This window comes from Haliotis asinina, chromosome 1, assembly GCF_037392515.1.
Source record: "Haliotis asinina isolate JCU_RB_2024 chromosome 1, JCU_Hal_asi_v2, whole genome shotgun sequence".
Classification (NCBI taxonomy): Eukaryota; Metazoa; Mollusca; class Gastropoda; order Lepetellida; family Haliotidae; genus Haliotis; species Haliotis asinina.
The window spans coordinates 11,201,615-11,227,402 of record NC_090280.1 but is presented as its reverse complement, the minus strand read 5'-3'; the positions used below and the strand labels follow the sequence as shown (position 1 = coordinate 11,227,402).

The following is a 25,788-nucleotide window of genomic DNA, read 5'->3' as shown; positions in this document are numbered from 1 at the left end:
CACAGTGGGGACAGCCTATACCTTGATTGTTTTGCTACACACGCCGCCATAAATACAGAATGTTGTTTCTATGGGTCGTTATTCCAGGTAATAGCCCAAAGCATACCTACAGCTCTCTATATCTGCACGGGGCCAATTCCCCACATGGCCACAATGGGTAAAGCGGCGTAAAATCAAAACTCACTCACTGGCGTGTGATATATCGGACTTGTTTGAGAACTATCAATACAGATTTCTGTCTGACTCCTGCACTTCTATAGACAACATTGATTGGAAGTGACAAGCGTCTGGTTGTCTGGTCTTTTGAGGCGACCAATGATGACCATTTTCATCAAGCATGTCATGCTTCTTGCACAGTGCGTGTTATTCGAACTTGGTCTTGTTTCAACGTATTTCTCATCTTTCCCTTTCCCGCACACCATTAAGTGTGACATTTCCATAAACTAGTTCATCCAAAGTGATATTTCTCTACTATTTGCGTAGCTCCTGGTATGCTATTTCTCCCGTCACTTAACATGTGAATGGTACCATAGTGCTAAAAAACTTGAATACCCACGACAATTGTTCAGTTTTATGTACACAGTGTGCAGATTACTGGAATATGTTAATCATTCAATGTTTTTAGCCTGATAACCAATTAAGTCTCCTCATTTAATAGATTGTAAATTGTGCTAAATCTTAATCATTGAGATTAAAGAACACTGAAGGTCAATAGAATTCGTTTCACTTGGGACATTCAGTGTCATAAAAATCCATTTCACCTAAGACATTCACTATCATAAGACCTAGGACAATCACTGTCATAAGAATCTATTTCACCAAGGACATTGTGTCATGAGAATCCATTTCAACCAAGACATTGAATGGCATTTCCACTAGAATATTGAGAGTCATTTCCCGCAGGACATTAGTCTCATAAGAATCCATTTCACCTGGGACATTCAGTAGGACATTAGTCTCATAAGAATCCACTTCACCTGGGACATTCAGTGTCATAAGAATCCTTTTCACCAAGGACATACAGTGCCACAAGAATCCACTTCGCCTAGGGCACTGAATGGTCTTTTTACCTTGGATATTCAGTGTCACAAACATCCATTCACGTGAGGAAATTGAGTGTCTCAGCATGCATTCACCTTGCACATTGAGTGTCATAATCCATTTCACCCACGCCATTTCACCTAGGACATTTACAGTCATAAGAATCCATTTCATCCAGGACATTTACACTCATAAGAATCCATTTCACACAGGACATCTACAGTCATAAGAATCCATTTCACCTAGGACATTAACACTCATAAGAATCCATTTCACCTGGGACATTTACACTCATAAGAATCCATTTCACCCAGGACATTTACACTCATAAGAATCCATTTCACCCAGGACATTTACACTCATAAGAATCCATTTCACCTAGGACATTTACACTCATAAGAATCCATTTCACCTAGAACATTTACAGTCATATGAATCCATTTCACCCAGGACATTTACACTCATAAGAATCCATTTCACCAAGGACATTTACACTCATAAGAATCCATTTCACCCAGGACATTTACACTCATAAGAATCCATTTCATCCAGGACATTTACAGTCATAAGAATCCATTTCACACAGGACATCTACAGTCATAAGAATCCATTTCACCTAGGACATTAACACTCATAAGAATCCATTTCACCTGGGACATTTACACTCATAAGAATCCATTTCACCCAGGACATTTACACTCATAAGAATCCATTTCACCCAGGACATTTACACTCATAAGAATCCATTTCACCTAGGACATTTACACTCATAAGAATCCATTTCACCTAGAACATTTACAGTCATATGAATCCATTTCACCCAGGACATTTACACTCATAAGAATCCATTTCACCAAGGACATTTACACTCATAAGAATCCATTTCACCCAGGACATTTACACTCATAAGAATCCATTTCACCCACGACATTTACACTCATAAGAATCCATTTCACCCACGACATTTACACTCATAAGAATCCATTTCACCTAGAACATTTACAGTCATATGAATCCATTTCACCCAGGACATTTACACTCATAAGAATCCATTTCACCAAGGACATTTACACTCATAAGAATCCATTTCACCCAGGACATTTACACTCATAAGAATCCATTTCATCCAGGACATTTACAGTCATAAGAATCCATTTCACACAGGACATCTACAGTCATAAGAATCCATTTCACCTAGGACATTAACACTCATAAGAATCCATTTCACCTGGGACATTTACACTCATAAGAATCCATTTCACCCAGGACATTTACACTCATAAGAATCCATTTCACCCAGGACATTTACACTCATAAGAATCCATTTCACCTAGGACATTTACACTCATAAGAATCCATTTCACCTAGAACATTTACAGTCATATGAATCCATTTCACCCAGGACATTTACACTCATAAGAATCCATTTCACCAAGGACATTTACACTCATAAGAATCCATTTCACCCAGGACATTTACACTCATAAGAATCCATTTCACCCACGACATTTACACTCATAAGAATCCATTTCACCCACGACATTTACACTCATAAGAATCCATTTCACACAGGACATTTACACTCATAAGAATCCATTTCACACAGGACATTTACACTCATAAGAATCCATTTCACCTAGGACATTTACACTCATAAGAATCCATTTCACCAAGGACATTTACACTCATAAGAATCCATTTCACCAAGGACATTTACACTCATAAGAATCCATTTCACCTGGGACATTTACACTCATAAGAATCCATTTCACCCACGACATTTACACTCATAAGAATCCATTTCACACAGGACATTTACACTCATAAGAATCCATTTCACCTAGGACATTTACACTCATAAGAATCCATTTCACCCACGACATTTACACTCATAAGAATCCATTTCACCCACGACATTTACACTCATAAGAATACAAGGCAATCATGTACCACTAAGACATGTAACATCTAAGAACAAAAAACAAACAGTGTAATAAAAAGACACAAAACATAATATCATGAGCTTTATTTTGTTGCATCACAACAGCCATCTTCAGGTGAGAGGTAATCACTTCCCTCTATACACATACAAATATAAATATAGACACTTTTCATAAATTTTACATAAATTGAATTAAAACAGAAATCCTGAGAATGAGCAATGAACATTAAAATCATAAAGATTAGAATAGATCTGTATGTATATCTTGTAACTAAGACACCACAAATAGCATAAGCATGATGTACACTTCAGTATTTATTCATTTGCCTGCAATCATTACATACAGTCAAAATAAACAATGGTACTTTTAAGCTAGGACATATCACAAGCACGTAACATTGCCTACTCTGAAAGTGCAGCATATATCTAACAAAGTGTCTATCAACTTTAACAACAAACTGATTCACAGCAAGTTAACAAGATTTGTTAATGGATAAGTACTTCATGCGTGGCAGCTGTTATAAAAAGATATTCTTAACAGGCACTAGCAAACGTGACATACAGGTTTTCTGATGCCGTGTGTAACAGGAAGTCCTCTGTGCACTATGTATCTCTGTACCTGCCTAGATGTAGTATACCATCTGTACAAACTTTATTATGAATATGAAGACCTCTGATCCATACAGAACACTAGTTTAGGGTGAATAATTCCACGCTTTCTAAACTGGTCAAACCATGAGAAGCTGTGAGTTTTGTCCACACATAGAATGTATTCTACTAGAAAAACAGTATTTCAATATACAACATAGGAAGTATGCATTATATGGAGTGACTGAGTGAGTGGGTGGGTGAGTGAGAGTATGGTTTTAAGCCACTTTTAGCAATATCACAATAGGGGACACCAGAAATCGGCTTCACATGTTGCACCCATGCTGGGAATCGAACCTCTCTGTGGCATTAACTTAGTAACTACCCCACTGCCCCAAATATATATATTCATTTGGAAGAACACCGCTTGTGTTCTATTTTCATGCACATATTAATATTTCATGCATGTTTCTTGTAATGTTGAGTGGAATGACAGAAACAAAATGCCTCTCTTAAGTGAGGGACTGCTGTATTGCCTGTAAATGCTCCAAACATCAACATGACCTCAGTAGTTTTGAGATAATGAAACTAAAGTATGTTTGTACATGTGATGTGCAAAGTGTTGTATCGTAAAACAAGTTGATTAAAACACAAATAGATCTAAAAGATGTATTTTATCAAAACAGAAAGGGAAGAAATCTATGATTTGTTACATTTGTCCTACACATACTTAGGAAGATTTTTTTGAACATAAAACAACACTTTAATGCTGTTATGGATGAGCAGCTTCTTTATTCTGGTGATGCAACATTTCAGTATAGATTCTTGTATCACTGTCAAGCAAGTATACAAGAAAATACATCAAAACATTGTATCACCTGAATAATACTTGTTTAGACATCAAGTCTTGATTCTGATCTGATTCCTGAACTTCCTAATATGCCACTCAAAGAAGTTGACAGTAATGTTTTTGTTGGTGGTTGGTTACTTGATGCCACACTCTGCATTAAAAAGCATCAGTGAGAAATACTCTAGGCTTTCACACTTTACAATGAAGCGTATGACCTTATGGATAACAACTTCTTGTTTATTGTATAGAATAGTTTCTGTGTAGGTTCTTACACAGTCCTTAAGATTTCTTGTTTATTGAATAGAGTGACAATTGTGTTTACATGCAATAAACTAGTAGTTAAGAAAGTCAAATGTTTCAACATTGATCCTGCAACTTGTAGAATGCCGATATTACACTTCACACTTTATGTCCATGTCAAAATGTTTCAGTAAGTGAGTGAGTGAGTGAGTGAGTGAGTGAGTGAGTGAGTAAATGTTGCTTTTAGCTGAATCAGCTATTTTGGGGAGCTATTCACAGCTAGGTGATATGTTTCATAAATTCATTGAAAATATTCATTAAGTCAGTTACGTCATGTTAAAAATTAAGGAGAATCTGGGATTGTACAGTTCTTTTTCTATGGTATTTGAGCTTTCAACATGAGTGTCAAGAGAAAGACCCCTAGAGTTATTCTCTGTTATGGGATAATGTATGTGTCAGGCAATATATAAATGAATTAGTGGTAAAATATAAGGTAAAATATAACCATTCTTAGTCATAAGCTTTTTTGGCAGGCAGAGTTTTATGAAAATGACACAGGAGATGCAAACTGACTCACATTCTGCAATGTAACTATATACATTATTCATGATGTATTTGGAATGTGTTTACACCATCAAGGCTGAAATACAGTCTCACTTTACAAAGGACAGATGTCACCATCATTAAATTACTGTTACACTTGGGTGTCACTTCATACCTTTGTTTGCTGTCAACATGAACCAAAAGCATATGAGTATATTTGTAATGTCCCAAAAAACAATTTATAGAATTGCCAATAAACATAATCACCAGTGACATCACACCTAACACTCCAATATGTGATAAATATACTCCACATGAGATCAATGTTTCTTAAATTTACTAGACTCTACATGACTTGAAAAAAACTCCAATGAAACTGTGAGAACCAGGAAACAGTCAGAACTGTTACGCATTTCATGTGACCACTTCCAAAACAGTGAGTATGGTGGAAATTATTGCATTACATTAAAAAAAACACAATTGCTAGGCACTGCATGACAAACAAGACATTGAGGGTTAACATGGAAGACCAAGGGTGACACACCCACAACAAACAATCTGGGAAATATGAAAATATACTTTCTTCTTACATTCTGGAGAACATTTATAAATGAGAAAATCTGGCCATGATGGATAGAAATATACACACATTCAAGACTTTGTCTTTATTTCACACAAATAAAAAATACTGTGAACAATGGGTGACCGTATCATGTGATGATTCCTGCATATTCTGCATAAGATGACATCAGAAGACCACCTGGCCGGATGGTAGAGCTGCATCTTGCAAACAACACACACCTGAAGACCTAATGGCCATGCAGATAGTTCTGCAGCACTGCCATCAACATGAATGACTACACAGTGCAGTGTTTATGGATGGATTTGGGGATTTCTTGTTCAAGTGACCAGTTTTGGTTCAATTACAGAGTACACCATTACTGGAGATAAAAGATACTTACACAGAGTTCTTGGACATTCACGACAACACAAAACAGATGAATGTCATCTCAATAAAATGCCAAGGTTAAATACAAGCAGCATTATCATCACAGTGCAGTCTAGAATCCCTGTTACTAACAGACAGTAAATACTATGTGCTGATGAATTAGACCAAGGATTCCTGAAAAGGTGAGTGTACATACCAAAATATGCTTGGTATATCTCCACTCTGTCCAACAAAGTAAGTAATGTTGACATGTCAGAGATACTGCAGTGGGTAGTATTGGGGGTTGATGGAATGGTAAACATGTATATTATCCATGTGGGGATACATAACATGTCGTATATCATATGCGAATATATGCACATATCACATATGCACAGCAACTGTCTGACATCACTAAAATATCACTAAAATAGTGAACAGGCAGTCCCACTTGCTTCCCATACTGCACAAATATACCTGAATAAAATGGGCAATAAAGAATAAAGAAAACAGCAAAACAGCAAAGGATCATCAAGATGAAAGAAATCCCCTCTACCACTTGTGAAAACTGTGCTACTGTTGTATTTCCCCCATAAGTCTAATGCTTTAAAAACACTTTTGGGAATGTCTCATTGTTAAATAGGTAACTGACAAATTAGAATTGAGTATGCACATACAATGTTTTGATCAACATGAAATTGGTTCAGTTCTCATAACATATTTTCTAACTATAGCTGTGAAATAAATAACTTGTACACCCAAATCTGAATTCAAATGCCAACAGTTTGAGGTTTTGATATAGACATGATCATATGGCCTGACAGCATCTCAGACCAACTGAGTCAACAAATCTGGCTACAAATCTGACTAGAAAGTAACTCCAAGATTTATACTGAAATAAATGGGCAAGAGAAGGAAAACATTCCCATGAACAATGGCATTAAATGAAGCAGTCTAAACAAAACAGATTTGCTACAATTCTTCACCATTTCAATTCTGAGATTTTGACATTAAGAGCCTAAACCACACAAAGAACAAAGTTTCCCTTAGAAGGTATTCAGTTTTGGGGTAAAGTGGATTAGTGGGTGTTCGCTGGATTTATGGTGATGTTCTAAGATATCCAAGCAGAAGTACTGATTCAGAGTTAAACATTGGTGTTAATGAGACTATTATGACTATATCTAAGAAACTAGGCTAAAACTTGGGACAATCATCCAATTTTCATTTCAGTCATAGATTAAAATCTAAACCCCGAGTGCAAACCTGATGTACGGAAGATTAGGCTGCATAAAAAAATTAAATGTTTCTCGGGCACATATTTTTCAAAAGTGACAAGGGCAGTAGGACTTTTAATATTTTTGATAGAACAAAAAGTGATGAGGGATAGACAAAATTTTATTTTTTTCTCTCAGAAATATCGTCCAAAGTTTTGCATGTGTTAATGTGTTGTAGATTCAGTCACACCCTTTCTTCCAGACAATCCAGACAAATGGACTCGATTCGGACACGCCAAAGTCAAAAGTGATGCAGCAATGCCTGAGAAACATTGAACATTTTCTAATTAGCCTTATAGTGATCATATACACATCTGGCTACTTTGTCCTTGAGACATTGAGCAGGGTGCAAATTAAAGATGATGAATACACAATTGTCTAAAAAATAATTTTCATGAAAAATGTAACATCTTGAAATGTAATTTATGCACAGTATATTTTGATTTCTGTTATTCTTTCACTACCTGAATACAATATTTAACAGGTCATTAAATATAACTTCTGTTTTGTTGTCATGGATACAGTAAAGTTTGTCTGGAGGACCTCAACAATCACAAGACAGAAGACATCTTTGTACATAAGGCACATGCTGGCGGAGAACTAACCAATAGATGCTGAGGATAATGACAGGAATGAAGCTAATTACCATGTCATCACTGTATGTGGTCACGCCGATGCATCCGTCGTGACGCAACAGAAGCCATGATTTCCTTGGTCACAAGTCGGATCAGAAGCTGAAATGACACAGAATGTATTCTGAACATGTTGCAGGAGAAAAACAGGTTACATAGAGAAAAGGACAAGTCTTAAAATGGGTAATTTTTATCTTACAATTACTGGAGTGTTACAGAATATCTCATTTATGTTAAACAATGAATAAATAAACATTTAAGACTGTGAACCTTCCATCAAGTAACAGCCAAACTATATGAAGGTCAGAGCTTTGGAAATCAATTCTTACTTCTTTACCCTTTTGTTCTGAACCTTGAAAAATGACTACAAAGGTTCATTTTCCATGGTAATAGCTCTAGAAGTATGGTTTTAACAAACAGATCTAATAAACCATTAAATGTGAAATGGCCAATAATAACCATCTCAGTTAGTCATAGTGACACTATGTCATCATACAATATATCAAAATTGTCAACACTATCAATGTGGACCAGGGTTGCCAGTAAACCTGTTTATTACATGCTACTCATCACTGATCAGCTGGCTGCTTATTCAAAAGTGACTGGATCAAGCAGATAATTGGGTGGACAGTATCTATGTCATGTTTTGTGTTCTGATATGTATGAGCCGAAGTCAGGATAATCCATCAAAGTCCAGTGTATGCAACCGTCCTGCCTCTCATCCACACAACAATCTGTTCTCAGGGCCACTGCACATTAACTGCACTCTGGATATATTCCCTCGATGTTTGCTGTCAAACCACTTCACTGCAGGGGCTTGTTCACAATATCAAGTATGGATTCAAGAGCTACAGGATTTACAGATGAGTGAATACAAGATTACCTGATGATGTAGTATGGACATAGTCATGCAAGATTAATGGTTGAGTAAGTGAGTGTTTTTTTCAAGAGCTACAAGATTAATTGATGAGTGACAGAGTGAATGTGAGTGAATGTGAGTGAATACAAGTGAATACAAGTATACTTGTGACGGCAGAGGGTTTCCAAAAAGCTTTATTTGTATTTTGAACTTGTGTTTAATTACAGTGTGTAATCTCTCTGGAAAACACGTTAGTCGTCACCACTGTGTGAGTCTCTGGCTTGATCAGACCAGTGGTAGTGAACAGGTTAACCCACAGACTTATGGTTGGGAAGATGTGCTCAGAATTCTGACCAAAGATTCATGTGCTGGAAAGTGTTGTGGTGTGTGATGAAAGAGTTGTGTTGTAGACCAAGTGCAAGCAGTGGTGGCAGAGATGCCAACCCTCATGTAGCCAGATTAGTATTTTGGCCAAAAGCTAATGAAAAAATTAGTATTAACTTATCCAAAGAAATTTCATATTAAATAAAAAATTTAAATAAATAATATAACCCCTTGTTATTAACATTGAATTAACCTAAATCAGCAGTTACTGTGTTCAGTACATATGCTATTTGATAATTTTACTTAATGTGTTTTTAAAAATATTTTGTAAATTTTTTCTACTATTGTACTTGCTTATTTTGTGCTGTTTTTTTCCCATGAATATGATAAAATCATGGGCATCAATTTTCTCCCCCTTGTACAATTTTAGCATTAAGACCACTGTGTCTAAATATGGACTATTGTATTATGTCACACCATCACACCATGCAAAAGTGTTGAACCCAGTGGGATTGCCACACAACCTACTGTGGTAAACTGCAGTCAGGTGTGACAATGCAGTGTGACACTGGATGTGACACATGAATGGTAAGACAACTGACAATGAGATTGTTTGCTCAAAACTTCGAATATCAGCCTTTGAAACACAAACATTTTTTTCTGAGGAAATATAGTTTTCCTGTGCTCGTGTTTTGAATGAAAATATTAGGTGTTCCTCCAGATGTGACAAAATGTTCTGTAAGGTAGAATGAAACTAATGAATTGTTCGTGACTGAATTTGTGAAGCTCTCAGCTACAGGCCACCTGTTGACATGAAGGGTGATGAGTATCTATGGAAACTGCTTTGAGAGAGAAGTGCACCAGTAGACACTTACAGACACCAAGATCATGCACTCACCACACTTGAATACAGAAACTGTTTAGAACATTAAATCATCACACTTAATCACACCAGTCTAGAACATGCACATCATGCAATGACCAGCTACTGTTACCCATACAATCAGTACCTGTACGCATCCATCAACATACTGATTAACTACAGATCTCTTGGGGCTTACAATAGATTGTGACTTACTTCTGACACATACTCAAGTCTTCATTCTGATGTAGTGATTGTGCAGAGGAAAAATGGAACAAAAGCATGTGCAAAGTGGGTGATAGGGTGGGTACAGGACAGAATTAGCAAAATTCAGTCACATCCTAAAAGGGAAAATCAAAACAAAACTCAACATGTTGACCGTTTTTTATTCATCCCTCTTGTTTTTTTTTCCTTACATTAAAAAATACTTCTTAAAGAATTCAACAACTGTATAAATAATGAGGACAGAATATGCAATGACATCTGTATAGGGAAAAGAGTCTGTACAAAGCCTTCCATACATTTTGATTACCACATCAAATCCTGTTAGCTGCAAGACACCAACCTGTCTTATGACAATAAGGGTAAAGGGTGAGGCTAGTAGTGGTAAGGAGGGACTAGGAGCGTGTTTGACAGGGTAGGGTTGTACAAAGAGGAGTGGGTACAGACATGATGTGGTATGTGGGGATATTTGAGAAGGTGATATGTGAAGAAAGATGGGTTCTGGATAGGAATGCAGGTTGTGTGATGGACATGGTACGAGTTTGAGAGGAGGGTGTGCGGATTGCACTTGTGTGGGGGGTGGGGCAATATCAGGACTGGGTTTTCAGGGTGTGGCCCCTGGGCAAGGTGGGGTCCAAGAGGACACGCAGCCATGAAGGTAATGCTAAGCTGGACAGATCTTTTGGGAGTGGCAACATACTGTTTACTGTACCGATGAAGGTTAGGAGATTTGAACAAAGCAATTAAACTGTGTAGGTCAAGGAGTATAGCTGCTTAGGCTGTTATTTTTACATTGCTACTAGAGTGATATGTCAAAGTCTCAGCAGTATCTTAAAATAGGCTGGTTTTGCTTAGCATTAATGGGACACCAAAAGCTTGAGGTGGGCGTGATGGTGCTGAGGGTGATGGTGTTGGGCGTGATGGTGTTGGGCGTGATGTTGCTGGAGGTGATGGTGTTGGGGGTGATGGTGTTGGATGTGATAGTGCTGGAGGTGATGGGATTGGAGGTGTTGGTGTTGGGGGTGATGGTGTTGGAAGTGATGGGATTGGAGGGGATGGTGTTGGGGGTGATGGTGTTGGGGGTGATGGTGTTGGGGGCGATGGGATTGGAGGTGATGGTGCTGGGGGTGATGGTGTTGGAGGTGATGGTGTTGGGGGTGATGGTGTTGGAAGTGATGGGATTGGAGGTGATGGGGTTGGAAGTGATGGTGTTGGGGCTGACGGAGTTGGAAGTAATGGGGTTAGAAGTGATGGATGGGCGTTGGAGTGATGATGAGGTAACCTCTACATATTTTGCCATGCATACCATCTGTACCACTACTACACATCCATGCAGACTGAACTACATCCACTGTTAATTCTGAACATGTTAGTAGATAGCCATGCTACAACATGTAGGCAAGCAATATGCGTAATCATTATGTCAGCATAGCTAGAAGATGTATAGGCAAACAAGGCGTGGAGTTCATATATACAAACAACATTTCAATAAATAAAGTGAAATTGTAACAACCAATGGAAAATAATTTATAAATAATCCATAAATAAAAGTACATCTGTAACCTTCATTCATATATAAATATACATAAATATACATAAAACAAAATATGACTAAAATTATCTTAGTTCCACCATATTTGTGATACTGACAATGTTCATAGTAAAACAGGGGCGAAGATCACAGTTCTGTCTCTGTCTCCTTGTTATGGTCTCATCAAAGGTCTTATTATATATTGATATAACTCATATACAAACAGTAAACATAAAACAAGTTACTTGTCAATATGTGACTGTCTTTTTGATATTGCAGTACACTCACATTTACAAGCAATTCTATTCACCAACCATTCATTCAACATTTGTTATGGACCATGCTTTTGATTATTTTAGTTCTCAGCAAACCTTTTCAGGACATTTCTAACCAAATATAGACAAATGTTTCAGTCAAAGCACATAAATGCCTACACACAAAAATTCTAGTCTTTGTTCTGTTTATGAAATCTGTAGTTTTACAAGGTATTGATGTTCTTGTTACAAAAGAGGTAGAAGACACCGATGCTCAAGAGGCACACAAACTACACTGGCCTCACTCATTCCATATTATCGGTGCCTTTCCAAGCATTGATGTCTGTATTGTCTGCTCTAAATTATCAAATTTAATGCACACTAAAGGTGTTTTGAACAAAGTGACAAAAGACCCGAAGCTGTACCAGTTCTTAATCAGAAAACCTATTTACAACTCAGTAAGTACAAACCCTCTTAAAGGCAATCCATACAAAACCGACTTGGTCCTTGTTTCATAAATATGAACAAATAGAAAACAAATGTTTAAAGTCTTGATAAAATAAAGTGCCATGATCCATTCACAACATAGATAAATGCACACTTATCACATTTGCTTGAGATGTTCCCTCCTTGCTAAACACCAATTGTCAACAAAACATCTAAGAAACCATCACAACCATTTCCTCTGTTAACAAGAGCTGTCACAGATGCTACTCACACACTTTCACCAACTCAAACTAATCTCTGAACATAATTTTAAGATGATTTACCACTAAATTACTCATAAAAGACATGATTGTTTGACCTTAAAAAATAGCAACAAATCTGATTTGACATTTCACAGGTGAGTCAGGTTTGCGGGTAACACTGACTGGAGGAAGCTGAAGTGTTGTTTTGATTGTTCAGAAAGGAAACTTTGGAAAACCAGGCAGATATGAGGAGGTGGGTCCACCATGAACAAATCACCCAAGAAAAAAAATATATCATAAATAGTACTAAAGTGAGAAAACAGTAAACTACAATACACCGATGGGGAAACACGAGGCCTGTGCTCCCCACTGTGTGAGGAGCTGAACCTGGGTGGGTCGTGCGTGCTTTGATCAGATGCTTAAGCAACATGTTTTACCCACTATCAAACATTAAGATGAATGATTCATCAGTGAACTACATCTCTTCATTTTGATTGCATAGATGTTTGCCAGTTATGACAACGTCACACTGTTGAATGCTGTTAAAATTCAGTTTTGGCAGTGCAGCTCTTAGATATATACAAGTTATACCCATAGAAATGTTTAGAAACATCAAGGCTATTAGACACAGTAAAACAGCTCCAAAGAAATGTGACATAAACATATTTTTCCCTCTACAATATAAAACCACAGGCAAGATCCAAACCAATCTAGGTTTAACAGATATCATTCAAGAGTTGATACATAACAATGCCAAGAAATAAGGGAACTAACGTTGCTGTTGTTGAGGTATCCATGTGACTGCACCTTTCATTGTTTTCATACTTCACTATGACATTAGGCATGATGCATGAGCAGAATGTGTGTCCACAGGTGAACTCACAATCAGTTGACTTAAAAACTCCTCTATAAACAAACCCTTATAGGAGGAAAAGTCAGGTAATCTTTGAGTGACTGTTTAGGGTTTGGTGGGACTTACAAAACTACCCAGTCACTGACACTAATTCCTTAACAAACGAAAATCCACATAAAACACAGATGTTTGAGAATATACACATAGGGCTTTCTTATGACATGGTTACCAGCAACCAATATTTCCGCAAGCTGGCATCCTAGAATAATGACAAAAATGCTATTTTCAGCGACTGTTAAGTAACTGTTAACACTGACAGAGTTGTAGTGAGCACCATGTGCATCACCTGGAGGCGATCATATGGAAAATGGCATTAGTAATTATTTGGGTACAAACCTCTTTGAGGTAAAAGTTCAAAGGTATGTGCGAATGTCCACTTTCCTGATTTGGTAAGCTGTGTTCTGATTGGTCAATCTCAAAGGTTACCTGAAGCAACCTAGTAGAGGAGTGTGACGAATAATAATGTAAACCGGAAATATTCTGCATCAGTTTATAATTTGCAAATTTTGCATTTCTTTTCGCCATGCAAAAATACTCTGCACAGTAATATTAACTCTTTCAATTACTTACTTTCACATTAATTTTCAACTCGCTGCACATAGCGTGTAAAACTATCTACTGGATTTTTTGTGCTTTGGTCGTATGCTTTCCGATAGTGTAAACACACTCTAAATAAAAACTTTTATGAAGATTGTACGTGTGATAACTATTCATAGCTGTACACACACATCCATTTGCCTGTGCTTTTCAATAACTGATGTCCAAATTTTGATTTTGATTGCAACTGCATAGAGAAATTTCGAGTTTTGTTTGTTGTGGGAAGGGGACGCACAGAAAGTACGGTGGTGGGGAGATGTTTTTATACAAAAGCAGTTTCACATATCAAGGTATTTGTTTCATGAATGAAATGAGATCACTTGTACTCGACATAAAATGATGTATTTGTTTTGATTTTTGTTTTCATTAGAGTGTGTCAACACCATGGCTATTAGTAAAGTATATGACAAAACCAGAAATGAGTACACCATGTCAAAATTTACTATGAAACCAATGAATGCCAGTCAACCAGATACATTTACTTATTATTAAATGATTTCTCAAATGATATATATGGTCGTCTATTTCCTGACATCGGTGGCTATCGGCTCTGTAACCGGATACAACAGGGGAAAATACCTCACTATGGAAGCTTCGCACCAATAACATCCCTGCACTGTTTAATGGTGGGCATCATTCAAAAGCTCTTAACAATATCAAAAGATATATTTCATCTACATAAATGTAATTAATTTTGGAAAGAAACATTGCCAAAATAATATCACTTCCCTTATTTTTTGTTGATGGACTATCTGTTGGGCGAGATTTGGACTATGTCTAGGCAGTATTTGGGTAATCGCTGCTAGAGTAGTAACAGCGGTTTGAGGGGTTGGATCCTGGTTCTTTCTCAAGAACAATAAATACTAACAACAACAATGAAAACACTGCCCTAAATGGCAGTGGTACTATCTGTACCAATATAATAAAACATGACAATAACAAACAATGCAAAGAAGGCAACAAGGTGGGCAGTCAACATGCGAGGAGACAGGCTGTATAGGAGGGGCTTGATGTTGATCCGAAAGTCTCGCCGACATGCTATAACGGTACTCACCAGCAGTGCCGCCAGATCGGCCGCAATCAGCATGTAGAAGACATTGTTCCAGCCAGTTGGCGAGATGAGCCCAGTCAGCAAGGGGCCAAGAGCAGCGCCTGCAACACACCTGACATTAGTATTCCTTCCCAAAACAACTTCAAGAATATTAGCAAGTCTGGCTTGGTTCATGTTTTGTGTCAGTGTGTGCGGTATGCCAGCAACATGATGGTATCTTGCCATCCATTATCAGGTGTGACATTATCTGTCCATGAGTATAGTAGGACAGCACTGCTGTCATCAGTTACAAGCCCAGCAGTTTGCATCACCTACAAAAGTTGGAGAGTTGGACTTTGCTTTCCAATCACAACAGGATAGATATCAATTTCTATTGCTTCAGTGGGATGAACGTATCAAATGGAAGCTAATGTGGACTTCTTGGAGAACATTTCATTGCTTAGTCTAAGTTTGCAAAAAGTGATTCTGGTGTACTTGCTATAGGATCTTAACATCTCTGGGTGGGATTTTAGAAGTTGGGAATGAGAATAGTGACAAATATAATAAATAACAATGACAATCTGATAAAGATGCTTGTGTCTGCTTGACAATGGTACAAGAATCTGTACTGAAATATTGCACTCATGAGAAAAAGTTGTTATCCACAAACACTGTAATATATCCTTACCAGAATTCATAAAAGTACCCCAGCTAGATCAGGTCAAGCTGGATGGTACACACAACATCACAAACCTACCTATACTTCCTGTGCCGTCAATAAATGCTGTTACTGTGGCAACCGCCTTAGCGTTGCCTTGCAGACTCCTGTGGGTGCCAAGATCAGCACTGACAGCTGTTGTGATGAGAGCATATGGTCCATTCACAAGTGCCCCAACCACCATGAGTAAACCTGGAACAAGGACATAACATACAGTATATAAGGTGATTTAATTGTCACACTTAAGAATATTTAGATCGTATGATGACGTGCATGCCTGCTAGCCCACTGAGATTCCATGCCTCATTTAAACATGAATATCCTACTCGGACACATCATACTGACTCCGAGCTGACAACTCCTTGTTTTACGCATTAATGCCGAGCGCCAGGCAGGGAACAACAAGTACCATACTTTTTATGTCTTTTGGTATGAAGCGGTTGTGCATTGAATCCACGACCTCCCTATTCTGGGCATTCAGTATGTAGGTTAGTGTGGCAGAGTGTGGTGTAGCACTGGTGATCCCATCAATTTACTCGTCACGACATGGCTGAAACATTGCCGATGCGACCTTAAACACTCACTCACTCCACTCACTTCACTCACATCAATGTAGTGGTAGAAAGACTTTTCAGTCTCATCGTCTGTGAGGATGGTAACAATTTCAGTATGATGTGGCAGGGCACTAAACCAAACACCTGTTCTTCAGGCAATGAAGGGCCAGTCTTGAAACATACACATAAACCTGAAGTTTGCTTCAGGTCATCTCTTGTTTTTAAGACCTCTTCCCAGGCTTTACTTTGTGTAAATCATCTTTTCCTAACTCCATATGATCATTAACATTCAAATGATACATGAGTGTTTGAAATCAACTGAAAAATATCAACGATTAAGTTCAAATGTTTTCACAGACCTGTAACAAATTTGAACGCAGACGCTCTACTACATGACGAAAGACATGGGGTTGAATCATCTGTTTATAGTTACTAATACTAAATTGATCTTATGTGTAATGTTATGTTAATTATCCATCACAGATGCTACACATGTCTGAGAAAACATTTCTCCTTGGTTTTGGTAGACAATGCAAAACCATCGGGGTTGTGAAACCACTCCCCCTCGGGTTTTACATTGTCTATCAAAACCTCGAACGTGTCTTTTCTCCTATATTTAAACTTTTTTTGAGCATGTCCCTTTGAAACACAGAAACTTTGATTGTGTGTTTAAATCTCAGTTTGCCGTGTCTGTGTCAGCACCATACACGGCTTTACCTCAGTGTAAGTGTGTGAGACCTACATAACTTCCAGTCTACGTAAACTTAGTCTCAGTACTTTTTTCGTTATACTCCCCTACGTAGTCTAACAAAACCTTACCGGAGGTCTCGTCGCGTAACACAGCATACCAAATCGCGAAAGTGGACATTCGCACATACATTTTGAACCTTTACCACAGAAAGGTTTGTACTTGAATGATTCCGAACGCTATTTTCCATATCATCGCTACCTGGTAATGCACATGGAGCACGCTACAATACTGTCAACAGTGAGTAAACAGTGTTTTTGTCAGTATTCAAGGATGTCAGATTGCTTGTCAGATTGCTTGTCTAATGTTAACCATGTCATCTAAAAGCCCTAAGCATATATACTGCAGGCCAAATACCTGTGTTTTATATGGATTTTGTTTGTTGAGGGATCAGTGTCAGTGACTAGCAAATTTTCTAAGTTCTGCCAAACGCTAAACAGTAGCCGTTGATTCATAGGTTAAATCCGTTTCGCCTTCTCACTTTTGATTGCATGGTCATGGGTCGCTCAAAGGTTACCTGACACGACCTCCTACTAGGTTTTGTTAGACTCAGTAATTGAGTGCAATGGAAAGTACTGAGACTAAAATTACTTAGACTGACATCACTTCAGGCCTTCCTGCAACATTAAGCTCACATGACAGCACAACTGCTTCAGGCTTAGAGTGAAATATCAGATTCTGCAGGTCTGCATAAATCCCTGAACATCAGGGATGTATCATAAATGCATGCAACATGGAAATTTACTGCAGTTATTACATGTATGGTTATTGTCAATTAGAAGTTTACTTACATATGTTCCGTGTGTAGTCTAAACTTCCAAACAAGTCATACACATACATCTGAAATCGGAAGAGTGACATAGAGCAACAAGTGGTCGACAACGTGGACAGTGTCACATTTGGCCATTTACTACTGGCCCATACACGTATCTAAAATCTAGAATGCATTAGCAAGTGATTTCATCAAGACAAGATCAGTTTTGATGTTGGTGTCTGCATGTTGCAAAATACATAAGGAAACAATGATATATATAATGAAACTACACGCTAACAACAGACCCCGGGTGACTACAGCAAACAACTTATCACTACAGCAGACATCATGGCACTACAGCAAACACCATGGCACTACAGCAAACACCACAGCACAACAGCAGACATCATGGCACTACAGAAAACACCATGGCACTACAGAAAACACAATGTCAAAACAGTAGACACAATGTCACAACAGCAGACACCATGACACTACAGCAGACACTAAGGCACAACAGCAGACATCATGGCACTACAGCAAACACCACAGCACAACAGCAGACATCATGGCACTACAGCAAACACCACAGCACAACAGTAGACATCATGGCACTACAGCAAACACCACAGTACAACAGCAGACATCACGGCACTACAGCAAACACCACAGCACAACTGCAGACACAATGTCAAAACAGTAGACACAATGTCAGACACAATGTCACAAAAGCAAACACCACAGCACAAGAACAGACACAATGTCACAACAGCAAACACCACAGCACAAGAACAGACACAATATCACAACAGCAGACACAATGTCACAACAGCAAACACCACAGCACAACAGCAGACACAATGTCACAACAGCAGACACCATGACACTACAGCAGACACTAAGGCACAACAGCAGACATCATAGCACTACAGCAAACACCACGGCACAACAGCAGACATCATGGCACTACAGCAAACACCACAGCACAACAGTAGACATCATGGCACTACAGCAAACACCACAGTACAACAGCAGACATCACGGCACTACAGCAAACACCACAGCACAACAGCAGACACAATGTCAAAACAGTAGACACAATGTCAGACAATGTCACAACAGCAAACACCACAGCACAAGAACAGACACAATGTCACAACAGCAAACACCACAGCACAAGAACAGACACAATATCACAACAGCAGACACAATGTCACAACAGCAGACACAATGTCACTACAGTGGGCCATACTGACCATAGGGGCTGCCAGGAACAACATGATCATACATGTAGACGCCCTTGCCCCTGTGAAGTCCGATATCACACCTGCTAGGATTCCACCTGAGAAACAAAAAGCCCACAAGGAATGAAGCTTGTTTAATAAAACTTGAAAACACATCTCAATATTTACTTGCTTCCTTTTTTAAGATTCATCTATAATCATATTAACCTTTATCATCTTAATGAAAGTTCACATTCTACATGATACTTCAAAGAGTAAAAGTGTACATCTTGATCAACATGTATCAAAATGTGTAATGGAGAAAAGAATGTTTTTCATGTAGTGAAAGAGCAGAATAACAACAAATACTTGAACAAACAACCTACCGATGATTCCTCCAACATCAAACAACGCTGACAGATCTGCTGAAGTCTGTGCACTATAACTAGCTGAAAACATATATTCAAAAATATATTTAAACACATAAATGTAAATTGTAAAGACAGACAGAAATTTACATGAGTGAAACAAAATTAGTGTGACACAATAAGTTGAACCTTATGATATTCACACAACACACACAAACAAATACAAGTATTAAAATGTTCAAGTTTGTAAACTGAGACACTTTCACATTTGTTCCTTTTTCCAGAAGGAATCTTGCCATTCATAATCTTAAAAGAATCATGCAGTTAACTGGCAATATGTTAACTCTTGTGATCATAAATATGTTGTCAAAGTTAAGTAAAGGGAGGTAACTCCTAACCACACCCACTCTGCTTCAGAAACCCAATGAGCAGCATAAGTAACAGGTAATTACATGTACTTACTTTTGGCAGAGATGTATTTGGGCAGCCAGAACAGAAAGGTGTAGCTGACCAATTTGGCGAAGAACAGACAGAGAGCAAACTCTACCACACCCTGAAACAAAAGAAGTATTATGTGAAATCACAGTTAATTCACTGTCTGTCTTGACGTCACTGCCCTTTGAATGAATGAAACACTAAGATATGAGAGGAAGACAACAGGAAAACAAGAAGAAATTCATCCAAAATGTTATAACCATTATATTACATTATCTAACCAACAATTTTCACAGGTGCTTAGGAAAAACACCTGAGGTCTTGTCATGGAGATTTGCATCAAATTTTGGCTGAAGTATCACATGTTAATATTCTTTCATGATTATAAGAACAGTACCATTTTGTCATCATTGTACCAGTAATGCAGCAAGGCTATTTCACAAAGATTTAAGGTTGCATAATGAAAAATGCAACATCTTTTACATGACATATAATAAAGGCTAAGTAAAATAATATTCTCCATATGCATAGGGAAACTGCTATTTCATGTATTGTGTCCAGTCAAAATTATGTCATGGTGAACAGACTCACTTCTAAATGATAATTGGAAGCTTGCAATCAAATACCACTACACAAGCTAAATTCAACTCCTTTGTAAAAAAAATAACAGGAAGAAATGGCCTTAAGCTGTGTACACACATTTTGTTCTAATCTAGTGGTGATTCATTTATAAATGATCAGAAATATTACTTAAAAATTTCTATTCCGTTATCAGAAAAAATATATAATCTTCAGTTGTTATTTTATGGTGATGTGCTGCATAAGCACTTTAGGGCAGGTAAACCAGTTTAGCTTTGTTAAGGATGGGAATTAATTTTAGCTTCACTGCCCTCAGAAGGTATAGGGACTAAATCACTTAGCAAAAACCTCGCATTCTCATCTAATCAGGTAGAGATGTTTTTTTTCCCCCTTGGGAATATGAACACAGCAATGAAGTGTAACTGTAAATTTAATTCAGTGACCAATTACAGGCCTTTTGAAGATACTGTCTGAATTCCAGGGCTTTTCAATGCCTGTACGGACCATGTCACTGTGTTACTTACTGGTATTCTCATGGCACCAAGTATTGTAATAGCTTTGTCCTCTTTCTTCTTCAACAGGGGCTGTAATGACAACAATGACACCAAACTTGTCAGTGGTTTCTTGTATTGACACATCAAAAATAAGAGCTTCCCATTAGATGCTTACATTTAACTCAAGTTACTTCAACTCCATGATATTACCGGTAATTACTGAACTCTCTTGTAAGGTTACAGGATGTTAATTGTGTCATCAGGGGTATCAACTGTAACTTTCCATTCAATGTAGGAAGAGCAGTGTTGCAGGTCAAACAACACATGCCTCACCTGGTCATCACGGTCGGGGTCATCGTACTTGGATGAAGTGGGAGTGGCCTCAACCTCTACGTCTACCTCCACATTAGCGACCACGCTCTACATGACAAAAAGATGGAGGTTAAATACACAGTGCTTTATGGGTTGTAGTTATACCACTGACTTAATTACTGCATGACTTAACTGGGATGTCACAGCAATACTAGCCGGAATAACACAGGACAACACTGCTGCATAACACTACTACAGGGAAAAATAATTCAGGATGGTAATGCAGAGAGTTGTGGTCGGACATAAATAAGGATAACAAAGCTAGATTGAAAGATTATAAAGGAAACAAAAGCTAGAGTGAAAGATCATAAAGGATAACAATGCTAGAGGGAAGGATTATAAAGGATAACAAGGCCTGAGGGAAAGATTATAAAGGATAACAAGGCCTGAGGGAAAGATTATAAAGGATAACAAAGCCTGAGGGAAAGATTATAAACATAACAATGCGAGAAGGAAAGAGGCTAGCAGTACTAAGCGTTAACTATGCATTGTTTCAAAGACATATCTCACTTACAGTTCCCTGGTGGTCTGGCAAACTGCAGCCAACATCTTCTGGCTCTGAAATAGTGTGAAGCAGAAATCAAATATTGTACTTCACTGCAAAGGATGTTTGAGAGCGTGTGTTTGTGAACTTGTTATCCCGCTTGTACCACTTGGCAGCGCATGCATTTCATGTCAGTAGAGTCGACTTTTTGTTATCACACCTGGCTGAGCGACCTAACTGCCATTTACAGGAGGCTGAGCTATTGTTTTCAGGAGCAGTTCGTGTTTTTTCTAGGTTTTGTCTGATTTTACGAAAAAACATGCCTTTCTGGATATCCTCCTGTGCATCCCACTAAATGCCCGGTTAGGCTGAAGTAAGATATATTGAAATATCCTATTTGTAGTTGTTTAAATTTGGGGGATAAGGAGTAACGGAGGAAATACAGTTTTTTTCTGTTTCCAACACAACTCTAATTGCATTTATCATATCTCTTCCTCTTTCAAACTTCACAACTTTTCAACCAGTCTGAAGTAACCTTCATGTTACATCACATAGAATTTCCTTTGTATGTTACAGTTCTCAATACACAAATGCATTTGTCCAGAAGAGTTGTCTCTAACTGCCTAGTAACAACTATTTCTGTTTAAAACATTTTTGTCTCATCAACATAAGTCTGTCCTGTGCCATGTGCATGCTAAGCATCACTCCTCTACTAACACAAATACGGTGCATGGAAAAGAAGCAGTTTCTAAAATGCAAACCACTGAAATTAACAGCACATGTCAAATTTCATAGATTGCTCATCCAGTTATTCTGAACTATCATTAGAAAACATAATGCAATCATCAATTGCGTGCAGTGAGTGAGTGAGTGAGTGAGTTTGGTTTTACACTGCTTTTAGCAATATTCCAGCGATACCACGGCAGGGGACACCAGAAAAAGGGCCTCACACATTGTACCCATGTGGGGAATCGAACTCGGGTCTTCGGCATGACGAGCGAACGCTTTAACCACTAAGCTACCCCAACGCCCCTTAATAGCGTGCAAACAAACACAGGTTGTGCTCAGACACATGGTGCATCTGTAGGCACTTACTTGGGACCAGGAAGAAGAAAGTGAGGACACCAAATGTGCCAATGATGATACCGGGCACCACAAAGGACCAGCCCCAGGAATGGTCCGCGAATATTCCAGGAATGACAGAACCAAGGATGTTGCCGACTGAGGTGTGTGAGTTCCATAAGCCCATGATGAGACCCCGTCTGGAAACACAACATTTTCTGCTGTTAGATCTTGTTCCAGTGTTATAACAACTTTAGAAGCTTTTTGGAACTAAATCATTTTGGAAGCGCATGTTTGCATCAAGACTATTACAGGAAGCTGTTTTACCAATCTGATAGGAACCAGTCATCCTCAGAAAGGAACATACTTTCACATCAAATCCTGGCTTCCTCAAACCCTTGCAGAATAATCAAATGATATCCCTAATACCTCTGTGATTGCAGCTGGTTAGAGGAACTGTCCTGTTTGTTAATGTTTATAAACTAAAAAAGTTGGAAAAATCATTTTGGATAATATGCAAATTTCATCCTTATATTATGTCAATTTTATCAACATTTGTCAATAAAGATTAAAACCAAAAGTTCCAACTGAGATTAACAAAATTCCTTTGCGAGAAGACATGAAATTGTACATTTGACATGAATTCATCAAAGTAAGATAATGTCAGACAAAACAAGTTTTCATCTCCTTCTTCTGAACCCTATCCATCGTATTATACAGAAGTCTCAAAGCCAATATACCCAATATATACAGTCAGAAGTGTCACAACCTAAACATGTCAGGTGACAATGAAGACTTACTTCCCCTTGCCGTACCAGTTCCCCATGCAGGCCACAACACTGGGCCAGCCTGTTGACTGCAGAGCTCCTGCCACAACCTACACACAAAACACAAGCACCACATGTACAGAGACAGGATTTAACTGAATTTATAACATGACTACATAGGAAAAACTATAACTGACATAAAATAATCAAGGCATCAGTGATTTCAATCAGTTCATAATTCAAGAACTGAACCAGTCCATTATAAGCTTAAGGCATTTAAACATGTGTAATGTGACATCTCTGGGATTCTTGACAGTCAGGTGAGGTTTGCCAAGTGTAACCAACTTTCACGTGTTCTGAGGCTTCTGATTAAGATGCTAAGTGTCTGTAAGAAGACCCAGGTAAATCTATTCATGTAAAGTCCCTGCTTCCTGCACACAATACAGCAAGAATGCACCAAGATCCTATATTCAAGATGACCCAAGCTTTCTGTACAAGGGGAGGCAACTGTCAGTAGCCTATATGTTACTGAACAAATCACCTAAAATCTACTGAGCTTGAAATAACCAGATGCTCACTAACTACTCAAAGTTATCGCATTGTACATTGAGATGCATAAATCCTCATCTTTTGTGCACATTACTGTTGGGAATTGATCTCAAAACCACAATCGATTATCGATGTCTTCTGTTGATGAATTATCGATAAATGATCAACTACAAGTATGGATTTATGACCAGCAGATGAGATGACTGCTTGTCCTATGACAGGAGATTGTAACAGATTTTTCTTTCGAAACGGCTCAAAAAGCACTTTGATAAAAGGATATTGAAAATCATGGAGTATATAACAACTAATATGCATTTAGATCACTAATTTTACAGTTAAGCGACATGTATGTCAAGTTTTTTTGAGTGTGCGAAAATTGAGAAACATTGAACTCAAGATCTATGAGTTAAATTTGATGCAGACATCAGAATAGAAAGGCAATGAATCTATAGCAGATGTGACAAATATCAATAAAGGTGTCCATTTCCCACCTTGTTCGTCACAAGAATTGAGCCTTTCACAAATACACGTTTTCTTTCGTTTTCACGTTTTGTTGACAGTTTGACCGGCCAATGAAATTACTTGTTTCAATCATGTGTCATGTTGTTATGTGTTGGTTTTAGAACGTTTTCATAACATACTACATTTACGAACCGAAGCGAAGAAAGTACATTGCCAATCTTTGCTCACTTTGCTCGCATGTCAGAAGACAATGCCTGTGGGATACTCGACTGGGTTAGTACCTACAGAAAGGCCACTGTGTTGCAGTACAGAGGTAAGAGGTATGGAAAATAATGGTTTCACTTCTCACAACAGGTTTTCTAAACAATGAATGGGTTTTCCTCACAACTATTAGATATGTTGGCACTGAATGTGATGTCTGTTGAAATCTATAAAATTTCATGCTGTGATGTGATAGAAGATGGGTATTTGGAGGAAGTTAATATTTCAGGCAATATCCACATGATGTCCCCAGTGAAGCACCTACCTGGACTATTACATAGTAGGCCAGCGAGTGTATATTCAAGAAGTACCCCAAACCAAACATGGCTGTGGCAACCCCAGTTCCCAACATGCCTAGCGCCAGGAAGTACCGCAAGTTCATCCGTTCAGCAATATGGCCACTGAAATATGTAACATGATTTTGAACATACAGCTCCTTCACAAATGCTGTCAATGACCTATCACAGTCAGATCAGAAATCTACTATTAATCAATTGGAACATACAGTTGGGATGAGTAAGTAAATCCATAAAAATGGCTCATGTTTATATGACTGCTATTGCCAGCTATACTTTGATATCCAGCACAGCCTGAGATTTTCAACTTCACTGCTATTTCTTGTGCATAATCATTATGTTG

The 25,788-nt window shown here is 38.1% G+C and overlaps 1 protein-coding gene across 1 annotated transcript in view; it reads right to left on the bottom strand.

Annotated features, from left to right (window-relative positions):
- Nucleotides 1-3,052: 3,052 nt before the first annotated feature.
- LOC137287048 (glucose-6-phosphate exchanger SLC37A2-like) overlaps nucleotides 3,053-25,788 on the bottom strand; it is a 59,328-nt gene continuing 36,592 nt past the window's right edge. The window contains exons 5-17 of the mRNA XM_067819163.1: nucleotides 25,415-25,550; nucleotides 23,911-23,987; nucleotides 23,144-23,310; nucleotides 22,079-22,122; nucleotides 21,526-21,612; nucleotides 21,223-21,282; nucleotides 20,147-20,237; nucleotides 19,703-19,765; nucleotides 19,350-19,435; nucleotides 18,131-18,179; nucleotides 16,077-16,229; nucleotides 15,344-15,441; nucleotides 3,053-8,140 (exon numbers count right to left, since the gene is read on the bottom strand). Of these exons, the coding sequence (XP_067675264.1) occupies nucleotides 8,060-8,140; nucleotides 15,344-15,441; nucleotides 16,077-16,229; nucleotides 18,131-18,179; nucleotides 19,350-19,435; nucleotides 19,703-19,765; nucleotides 20,147-20,237; nucleotides 21,223-21,282; nucleotides 21,526-21,612; nucleotides 22,079-22,122; nucleotides 23,144-23,310; nucleotides 23,911-23,987; nucleotides 25,415-25,550 (1,192 nt within the window). The 3' untranslated portion in view covers nucleotides 3,053-8,059. The remainder of the gene's footprint in view (nucleotides 8,141-15,343; nucleotides 15,442-16,076; nucleotides 16,230-18,130; nucleotides 18,180-19,349; nucleotides 19,436-19,702; nucleotides 19,766-20,146; nucleotides 20,238-21,222; nucleotides 21,283-21,525; nucleotides 21,613-22,078; nucleotides 22,123-23,143; nucleotides 23,311-23,910; nucleotides 23,988-25,414; nucleotides 25,551-25,788) is intronic.